This window comes from Molothrus aeneus, unplaced genomic scaffold (assembly GCF_037042795.1).
Source record: "Molothrus aeneus isolate 106 unplaced genomic scaffold, BPBGC_Maene_1.0 scaffold_43, whole genome shotgun sequence".
In the NCBI taxonomy this organism is placed as follows: domain Eukaryota; kingdom Metazoa; phylum Chordata; class Aves; order Passeriformes; family Icteridae; genus Molothrus; species Molothrus aeneus.
The window spans coordinates 459,531-469,663 of record NW_027099100.1 but is presented as its reverse complement, the minus strand read 5'-3'; the positions used below and the strand labels follow the sequence as shown (position 1 = coordinate 469,663).

At 67.2% G+C, this 10,133-nt stretch overlaps 2 protein-coding genes across 2 annotated transcripts in view; one reads left to right on the top strand and one right to left on the bottom strand.

The window, feature by feature from the left end:
• Positions 1-264: 264 nt before the first annotated feature.
• Positions 265-4,969, bottom strand: EXOSC4 (exosome component 4). The gene is given in 4 exon segments (XM_066571332.1): positions 265-2,654; positions 4,155-4,348; positions 4,351-4,372; positions 4,785-4,969. Coding segments are annotated over 4 exon segments (759 nt in total). The 5' UTR covers positions 4,956-4,969; the 3' UTR covers positions 265-2,282.
• Positions 4,970-5,378: 409 nt separating this feature from the next.
• OPLAH (5-oxoprolinase, ATP-hydrolysing) overlaps positions 5,379-10,133 on the top strand; it is a 46,308-nt gene continuing 41,553 nt past the window's right edge. The window contains 2 exon segments of the mRNA XM_066571318.1: positions 5,379-5,873; positions 7,522-7,713. Of these exon segments, the coding sequence (XP_066427415.1) occupies positions 5,700-5,873; positions 7,522-7,713 (366 nt within the window). The 5' untranslated portion in view covers positions 5,379-5,699.

Here is a 10,133-nt window from a genome sequence, read left to right as displayed (position 1 = left end):
GGGGGAAACAGGGGGTTTGGGGGCAAAGTCGGGGGGCTTGGGGGCACAAAATGGGGGAACCCGGGGGGTTTGGGGGCACAAAAGGGGTTCTGGGCAAAGGGGGGCAATGAGGGGGAAAGGATGGGGCAAAGGCAGGTGACAGGGACAGCTTGGGGACAATGGGGTGTCACAGGTGACACAAGGGGGGAGCAGCGGTGGGGAGGGGGGCGGGCAGGGGGGTGACACGCCCAGAGCACACAGGTGACACGCAGAGGGACACGGAAGGGCAGTGACACACCCCCTTTATTGCCATGGTGACACCCCAAACACACAGGGTCACACGCCAGTGTCACCAGTGTCCCCCCAGGATTGGTCACTGCAGGGTCCCCAGGACCGGTCACTGCAGGGTCCCCAGGATTGGTCACTGCAGGGTCACTCCAGTGTCCCCAGGACCGGTCACTGCAGGGTCACTCCAGTGTCCCTCCAGGATTGGACACTGCCCCAGTGTCCCCAGGATTGGTCACTGCAGGGTCACTCCAGTGTCCCCAGGACTGGTCAATGCAGGGTCACTCAGTGTCCCCAGTGTCCCCCCAGGATTGGTCACTGCAGGGTCCCCAGGACCGGTCACTGCAGGGTCCCCAGGATTGGTCACTGCAGGGTCACTCCAGTGGTCCCCAGGACCGGTCACTGCAGGGTCACACGCCAGTGTCCCCAGGACTGGTCAGTGCAGGGTCACAGCTCCAGTGTCCCCAGTGTCCCTCCAGGATTGGTCACTGCAGGGTCAGTCCAGTGTCCCCAGGACCGGTCACTGCAGGGTCACTCCAGTGTCCCCAGTGTCTCCCCAGGATTGGTCACAGCCCCAGTGTCCCCAGGATTGGTCACTGCAGGGTCACTCCAGTGTCCCCAGTGTCCCTCCAGGATTGGTCACTGCCCCAGTGTCCCCAGGACCGGTCACTGCAGGGTCACACGCCAGTGTCCCAGTGTCCCTCCAGGATTGGTCACTGCAGGGTCCCCAGGATTGGTCACTGCAGGGTCACTCCAGTGTCCCCAGTGTCTCCCCAGGATTGGTCACAGCCCCAGTGTCCCCAGGATTGGTCACTGCAGGGTCACAGCTCCAGTGTCCCCAGGACTGGTCACTCCAGGGTCACTCCAGTGTCCCCAGGACCGGTCACTGCAGGGTCACTCCAGTGTCCCCAGTATCTCCCCAGGATTGGTCACAGCCCCAGTGTCCCCAGGACTGGTCACTGCAGGGTCCCCAGGACTGGTCACTGCAGTGGTGTGATGCTGCAGCCCCCAGGGGTCAGTTGGTCACCACAGGGTCCCCCAGGTCACTCGGCCATGGCAGTGTCCCCACGGTGTCCCCACAGTGGTCACTGTGCCATGGCAGTCCCTGTTCCACAGCCATGTCCCCACAGTGGTCACTCTGGTCAGTGACTGCTCCACAGTGCTGTCCTGGTGTCCCCACAGTGGTCACTCTGGTCAGTGACTGCTCCACGGTGCTGTCCTGGTGTCCCCACAGTGGTCACTGTGCCATGGTGGTGTACCCACAGTGGTCAGTGCTCCATGGCAGTGTCCTGGGGTGGTCACTGTGTTCAGTCACTGACCCATGGCAATGTCCCCTTGGTGGTCACTGTGATGGTCAGCGCGCTGTGGTGATGTCCCCAGGTGGTCACTGTGGTCACTCAGTGCTCCATGGCAGTGTCCTGGGGTGGTCACTGTGGTCACTCAGCGCTCCATGGCAGTGTCCTGGGGCGGTCACTGTGGTCACTCAGTGCTCCATGGCAGTGTCCTGTCCTGGGGCGGTCACTGTGGTCACTCAGCGCTCCATGGCAGTGTCCTGGGGCGGTCACTCAGCGCTCCATGGCAGTGTCCTGGGGTGGTCACTCAGTGCTCCATGGCAGTGTCCTGGGGCGGTCACTGTGGTCACTCAGCACTCCATGGCAGTGTCCTGGGGCGGTCACTGTGGTCACTCAGCGCTCCATGGCAGTGTCCTGGGGCGGTCACTCAGTGCTCCATGGCAGTGTCCTGGGGCGGTCACTCAGTGCTCCATGGCAGTGTCCTGGGGTGGTCACTCAGTGCTCCATGGCGGTGTCCTGGGGTGGTCACTCAGCGCTCCATGGCAGTGTCCTGGGGTGGTCACTGTGGTCACTCAGCACTCCATGGCAGTGTCCTGGGGCGGTCACTGTGGTCACTCAGCGCTCCATGGCAGTGTCCTGGGGCGGTCACTCAGCGCTCCATGGCAGTGTCCTGGGGTGGTCACTGTGGTCACTCAGCGCTCCATGGCGGTGTCCTGGGGCGGTCACTCAGTGCTCCATGGCGGTGTCCTGGCGCAGCCTGGCCCTCACCACGCTGTCCAGCACGGCGTGCAGCCCCTGGCAGGCGGCCTGGGCAGCGTCCAGCACGGGCCGCAGCCGCTCCTGGTGCAGGCGGGCACTGAGCTGGCACAGGGCCAGCTGCCCGCTGCCCGCCACCGTGGCCACGGCCAGCCTGGGGCCCCCGGCCGCCTCCTCGGCCGCGCTCAGGTCACTCAGGGCCACCGGGGGCCCGGCCGGGGGCTCGGCCAGCCCGGCCGACCCGGCCACCACGGCCCCGCGCAGCGCCACGCCCGCGTCCAGCAGCGCCAGCCCTGCCGCGCTCACGCTGGCACCGAGCTCGCCTCCATCGGCCTGGAGAACCTGGGGGAACAGGGTCAGGGTCACCCCAAAATGTCCCAAAATATCCCCAAAATCCCATAGATCCTATGTGCCCCAGCCTGGCTGTGCTCACGCTGGCACCGAGCTCACCGCCATCGGCCTGGAGAACCTGGGGGAACAGGGCCAGGGTCACCCCAAAATGTCCCTAAATATCCTCTATAACATCCCAAAAATCAGCCAAAATCCCACAGATCCTATGTGCCCGAGCCTGGCTGTGCTCACGCTGGCACCGAGCTCACCGCCATCGGCCTGGAGAACCTGGGGGAAACAGGGTCAGGGTCACCCCAAAATGTCCCCTATAACATCCCAAAATTCAGCCAAAATCCCATAGACCCCGTGTGCCCCAGGAGCGCCAGCCCCACCATGCTCATGCTGGCCCCCAACTCACCCCTGTTAGACTGGAGAACCTGGGGGAAACAGGGGTCAGGGTGACCCCAAAATAAACCCTAAACATCCCCAAACAAACCCTAAACATTCCCTAAAACACTACAGATCCCGTGTGCCCCAGCCTGGCCACGCTCACACTGGCCCCCAGCTCGCCCATGTCTGCCTGGAGGACCTGAGGGGGACAGGGGGTCAGGACACCCCAAAACATCCCCTAAACTACCCCAAAAACACCCAAATCACCCCAAAACCCCACAGACCCCATGTGCCCCAGCCCAGCTGTGCCCCCCTTGGCCCCCAGCTCGCCCCCATCAGCCTGGAGAACCTGTGGGGGGGGACAAGGGGTAAGGGACACCCCAAAAACACCCAAAATCACCCTAAAATGTCCCCTAAAACACCCCAAAATCCCATAGTCACTGTGTGCCCCAGCCTAGTGCTCATGCTGGCCCCCAGCTTGGCCCCGTCTGCCTGGAGAACCTGGGGGGGGGGGGCGGGACAGGGGTCAGGATCACCCCAAAAACACCCAAATCACCCTAAAAGATCCCAAGATACCCCAAAACACCCCCTCTAACGCCCCAAAACCCCACAGATCCCGTGTGCACCGGCTGGGCCACGCTCATGCGGGCCCCCAGCTCGCCCCCGTCCATCTTGAGGATCTGAGGGGGGACACGCGGTCAGGGACACCCCAAAATACAACTCAAATCACCCCAAACACCCCCCAAACTACCCCAAAACATCCCCTAATGCACCCCAAAATCCCACGGACCCTCTGTGCCCCAGCCTGGCCCTGATCCCCCCTGGCCCCCAGCTTGCCCCCATCTACCTGCAGCACCTGTGGTCAGGGACACTCCAAAAACACCCAAATCACCTCAAAACCCCACAGACGCTTGGGTGAGCACGGCCCCTCCAGGACTCCTAAATCCCCGCAGGATCCCCCAAACCCCCCCAGACTCACCTGGACGTGCACATTGACCTGGGAGTGGGGGTAGAGCTGGCTGAGCACGGCTCCCTCCCAAGGAGCCAGGACTCCCCCAAATCCTGTCATGACCCCCCCAAAACCCACCCCAGGACCCCCCCAAACCCCCCCCCAAAGCTGACCTGGACGTGCACGTCGATCTGCGAGCGCGGGTAGAGCTGGCCGAGCACGGCTCCCTCCAGCACGCCCCGCAGCAGCAGCGCTCGCTCCCCGGACCTGCGGTCGCTCCCGCCCTGCGCCGGCCGCCGGCGCCGCTCGCCGCCCCCGGCGAACGGGGCCGAGCTGCAGCGGACACTGAGCAGGGCCCGGTCCGGGGGGCCTTGGCTCGGGACCCCCGAACCTGCGGGGCAATAATGGGCTGGGAGTGAGTGGGGGGGCTACCCACATATGGGGGGGGAGGCTTGGCTTGGGACCCCTGAACCTGGAGGGGAAAGAGCAGAGAGTGGGGGGAGACACCCACATGGGGGGGGCTGTGAGACCCCCACAGCTGGGGGGGTGAGAGAGAGAAATGGGGGGGTCCTAGGACACGGAGGGAAGGGGGGCACAAATTGGGGAGGGGGAGTTTCAGAATGGGGGACCCTGAAAACCCCACGGGGAGGGGGGCAGAGACACTGGGGGGGGGTCACAGGCACTGAGGGGGGGGGTCACAGGCACTGAGGGGGGGTCACAAGCCCCAGATGGAGCTCACAAGCCCCAGGGGGGCGGTTCACAGGCCCTGAGGGGGGGTTTCGCAGCCCCGGGGCCCCGCTCACCTCGTGCGGGCCGTACACGGCCGCCAGCACCTTGGTGTTGCCCTGCTCCAGGTAGGCCGAGCCGTCGGCCCGGGCCAGCACCCCGAGCCGGGCCCGCACCTTGCGCAGCTCGTCCGGCCGCCGCCCGTCCGCCCGGAACCCCGCGTCCGACACCAGCTCCAGCCCCGCCATGCCGGTACCGCCGCCGGCACAGCGTGTGGGGCCGGACTACAACTCCCGGCGTGCCCCGCGCGCGGCCGTTAATGCACGTGCGCGCCGTGAGGAGCCGGACTACAACTCCCGGCGTGCACCGCGCGAGACGCCCGCCAATGGGAGGCGCTGCCCCCCTGACGCTCCCGCGGCTCAGGCCACGCCCCCGAGGGCTTGTCCTACAGAGGCCGCGCCCCCTGTGACGCACTCCCACCACAGACCACGCCCCATTCGGTCACGCCCCTCCGTAGAGACCACGCCCCCACGGAGGCGGTGTCCCGGTTCCGCCCCTTGGCGCCCCCGCCCCCCGTGAGGCCCCGCCCCCTCGGCCGGTTCGCCGCACCGAACGGGACCGGGCGGCACCGGAGCGACCCCAGCGCCCCCTGGCGGAGCGGCAGCACCCCCGGACCCCCCCCTCGGGCACGGCCGAACCTTCCCGGGCCGTCCCGGTCCCGGTCCGGGTCCCGAGCGGGCACCGCCGGCCGTCCCCGAGCGCTCGGAGCGGGTCAGAACCGGCACCGAGCCAGCGCCGAGCCCGTGTCCCACCGTCACCGGGCGGCAGCGAGCGCTGAGCGGGCCGGAGCGGGCGGCTCCGCTCTGCCCGCCGCCGCTGACCCCTGGCCGGCCAGCGCTGACCTTGCCCAGGCCGGTCCGGACCGGCCCCGAGCGCCGCCGCTCCGCGATCCCGGTACCGATCCCGGTACCGGTGCCAGTCCGGGTCCCACCATGGCGGCCCCGCTCGGCCCCGCCGGGTTCCAGTTCGCCATCGACCGCGGCGGGACCTTCACGGACGTGTTCGCCCGCTGCCCCGGCGGCCGCGTCCGCGTCCTCAAGCTGCTCTCCGAGGACCCCGCGTACCGGGACGCGCCCACCGAGGGCATCCGCCGCGTCCTGCAGGAGGTGCGGGCCCCGGGGACGGCGGCGGGGGGACAACGGCGGGGACACAACGGGGGGGACACAACGGGGGGGACACAACGGGACCCCCGAGGAACGGCGGGGACACAGCGGGGACAGCGCGGGGACAGCGCGGGGGGACAGCGGGGGCACCCCCGGGGCACGGCGGGGACAACAAGGGGACACAACGGGACCCCCGGGACCCCCAGGCCACGGCGGGGATAGCAGGGAGACCCCCGGGACCCCTCAAGTGCCTTGCTGGGACCCCCGGGACCCCCCAAAAGAGCCCACCGGGAACATCCCGGGACAGCACATGGGGGAGACCCCCCCCATAGGCCGCCCCAGGACCCCCTTCTGGGAACCCCCCAGACCCCCATAGGCCGCCCCCAAGTACCCTCGAGACCCCCCCTCAGGAACTCACCGGGACCCCCGGGACCCCTGAACCCACTGGGAACCACCCCCCTCCCAAATGCCTCTCCCAGAGACCCCCGTGGGAAATCCCGGGACCCCCCCCCTCCAAAGGGACCCCCCCAGACCCCTCCGGGCCCCCCCCCACCTGCCCCAGCCCTGGGCCTGCCTGGACCCCCTGCCCCACCCCGTGCTAGGGGTCCCCAAGTGGGTCTGGGGTCCCCAAATGGGTCTGGGGGTCTCCAGGTGGGTCTGGGATCCCCAAGGAGGTCTAGGGGTCCCCAAATGGGTCTGGGGTCCCCAAAAGGGTCTGGGGTCCCCAAATAGGTCTGGGGTCCCCAAGGAGATCTAGGGGTCCCCAAATGGGTCTGGGGTCCTGCTGTGGGTCTGGGGTCCCCAAATGGGTCTGGGGTCCTGCTGTGGGTCTGGGGTCCCCAAATGGGTCTGGAGGTCCCAGATGGGTCTGGGGGCCCCTAAACGGGTCTGGGGCTCAGTTTTGGGGTCCCGCAGGAGCTGGGGGTGTTGCTTTGGGTCTGGGGTCGACCTGGTGAATTTTGGGGGGTTCCCACAGGAGCTGGGGGTGTCTGGGATCCCACAGGTGAATTTTGGGGATCCCTGGTGAATTTTGGGGTCCCGCAGGAGCTGGGGGTGCCCCTGCCTCGGGAGGAGCCCCTGGATGGATCCCGGATCCAGTGGATCCCCATGGGCACCCAGAGGGGCTGGGGGTCCCTGAATGGGTCTGGGGTCTCTGGGTGAATTTTGGGGTCCCACAGGTGAATTTTGGGGTCTCTCTGGGTGAATTTTGGGATCCCGCAGGAGCTGGGATCCAGTGGATCCAATGGGGCTGGGGGTCCCCGAATGGTTCTGGGGTCTCTCTGAGTGAATTTTGGGGTCTCCCTGGTGAATTTTGGGGTCCCACAGGAGCTGGGGGTGCCCCGGGAGGAGCCCCTGGATGGATCTGGGATCCAGTGGATCCGCATGGGCACTGGGGGGGCTGTGGGTCCCCGAATGGCGCTGTGGGTCCCCGAATGGGTCTGGGGTCTCTCTGGGTGAATTTTGGGGATCCCTGGTGAATTTTGGGGTCCCGCAGGAGCTGGGGGTGCCCCTGCCTCGGGAGGAGCCCCTGGATGGATCCCGGATCCAGTGGATCCGCATGGGCACCCAGAGGGGCTGGGGGTCCCTGAATGGGTCTGGGGTCTCTGGGTGAATTTTGGGGTCTCTCTGGGTGAATTTTGGGGTCCCGCAGGAGCTGGGGGTGCCCTTGCCCCGGGAGGAGCCCCTGGACGGATCCCGGATCCAGTGGATCCGCATGGGCACCACGGTGGCCACCAACGCGCTGCTGCAGCGCCGGGGGGAGCGCGCGGCCCTGGCCGTGACCCGCGGCTTCCGACACCTGCTGCACATCGGCACCCAGGCCCGGCCCCGCCTCTTCGACCTGGTGAGAGCACAGCTGGCACAGCTGGGTACAGCTGGGTACAGCTGGGTACAGCTGGGTACACCTGGGTACAGCTGGGCACACCTGGGCACACACCTGAACCCCCAAACCCAGCCCCAAACCCACCCCGACACCTGCTGCACATCGGCACCCAGGCCCGGCCCCGCCTCTTTGACCTGGTGAGAGCACAGCTGGCACAGCTGGCACACCTGGGTACACCTGGGCACACCTGGGCACACACCTGTGCCCTCACCTCTACATACACCTGGGCAGATCTGGCACACCTGGGCACACACCTGTTCCTATACCTGGTCCCTCATCTGGTCCTGTCCCCTTCGTGTCCCCTCAGTGTCCCCACACTGACCCCCTTGGTGACACACACGGTGTCCCCTTGGTGTCCTCTCAGTGTCCCCACACTGACCCCCTTGGTGACCCCACAGTGTCCCCTCAGTGTCCCCGCGCTGACCCCCTTGGTGACACACACGGTGTCCCCTCTGTGTCCCCGCGCTGACCCACGTGATGTCCCACGCGGTGTCCCCTCGGTGACCCGTGGCCGCCTGGCACGGGGCTGGCACCTCCTGTGACCGGCACCGTGTCCCGTGACCGGCACCGTGTCCCTGTGTGCCCCACGCTGTCCCCGGGTGTCCCCCCAGGCTGGCACCGTGTGTCCTGTGCCCCATGCTGTCCCCTCCTGAGCTGGCACCGTGTCCCTGTGTGTCCCACAGTGTCCCCAACCACCCTGTCCCTGTGTCCCCTCCCCGTGTGTCCCACAGTGTCCCCTCCTGAGCTGGCACCGTGTGTCCTGTGTCTCACAGTGTCCCCACCACCTTGTCCCTGTGTCCCCTTCTGAGCTGGCACCATGTGCCCCATGCTGTCCCCTCTCAGGCTGGCACTGTGTCCCTGTGTGTCCCACAGTGTCCCCAACCACCCTGTCCCTGTGTCCCCTCCCCGTGTGTCCCACAGTGTCCCCTCCTGAGCTGGCACCGTGTGTCCTGTGTCTCACAGTGTCCCCACCACCTGTCCCTGTGTCCCCTGCTGAGGCTGGCACTGTGTCCCCTGTGTGCCCTATGGTGTCCCCTCCTGAGCTGTCCCTGTGTCCCCTGCTGAGCTGGCACCGTGTCCCCGTGTGCCCCACGGTGTCCCTGCTGTGGGGCTCAGTGTGTCCCCTGTGTCCCCTGTGTCCCCCCACAGTTTCTCCTCACAGTGTCCCCTGTCCCATGTCCCCCTGTGTCCCGTCCTGTGTCCCCTGTCCCGTGTCCGTGGCCACGTGTTGGGCCCGGCTGGGTGTCCTTGGCGTGTCCTTGGCGTGTCCTTGGTGTGTCCCCTGTCCCTGTCCCCCTGTCCCTGCCCCGTGAGCGGGGCCAGGCTCGGGGCCAGGCCTGGCCCGTGGCCAGCAGAGGCGGGGGACACGGGACAAGGGACAGGGGACACGGGACAAGGGACAGGGGACACGGGGGGGGACAAGGGACAGGGGACATGGGGGGGGGACAAGGGACAGGGGGACACGGTGGGGGGACAAGGGACAGGGGGACACAGGACACAAGGGACACGGGACACAAGGGATACGGGACAGGGGGACACAGGGGACACGGGGGGGACAGGACACGGTGGGGGGGGATAAGGGACAGGGGACCGGGGACACGGGGGGGACACAAGACATGGGGGACACAGGGAAGGGGACAGGGGACATGGGGACACCGGCGGGCGGACACAGCGGGGACACAGTGGGGACACGGTGGGGACAGAGTGGGGACACAGTGGGGACACGGTGGGGACACGGTGGGGACACAGTGGGGACACGGTGGGGACACGGTGGGGACACGGTGGGGACACAGTGTGTCTGGGGGGTGACGTCCTTGTGCCAGCCCTTGTGCCACCCTGGTGCCGTGGCCGTGTCCTCCCTGTCCTGTGCCACTCCTGTCCCCGTCCTGTCCCGGAGCTGTCCCAGTGCCACCCCGATGCCGCTCCAGTGCTGTCCCAGTGTCCCCCGGTGCTGTCCCTGTCCTGCTCCTGTCCCCCGGCTGCCATCGCAGTGCCACCCAATGCCACTGTGGTCCCTCCCCAGTGCCACCCTCATGTCCTGTCCCACTCCTGTCCCACCCCAGTCCTGTCCTGGTGCCACCCCGCTTCTGTCCCCGTCCTGTCCCTGTCCCATCCCGCTCCTGTCCCACTCCTGTCCTGGTGCCACCCCTGTCCCGTCCCTGTCCCAGTCCTGTCCCCGTCCCAATCCTGTCCTGGTGCCATCCCAGTCCTGTCCCTTTCTTGTCCCTGTCCTATGCCAGTCCCATCCCAGTGCCACCCCAATCCTGTCCCTGTCCCACCTCACTCCTGTCCTGGTGCCACCCCGCTTCTGTCCCTGTCCTGTCCCAGTCCCATCCCAGTGCCACCCCACTCCTGTCCTGGTGCCACCCCTGTCCCGTCCC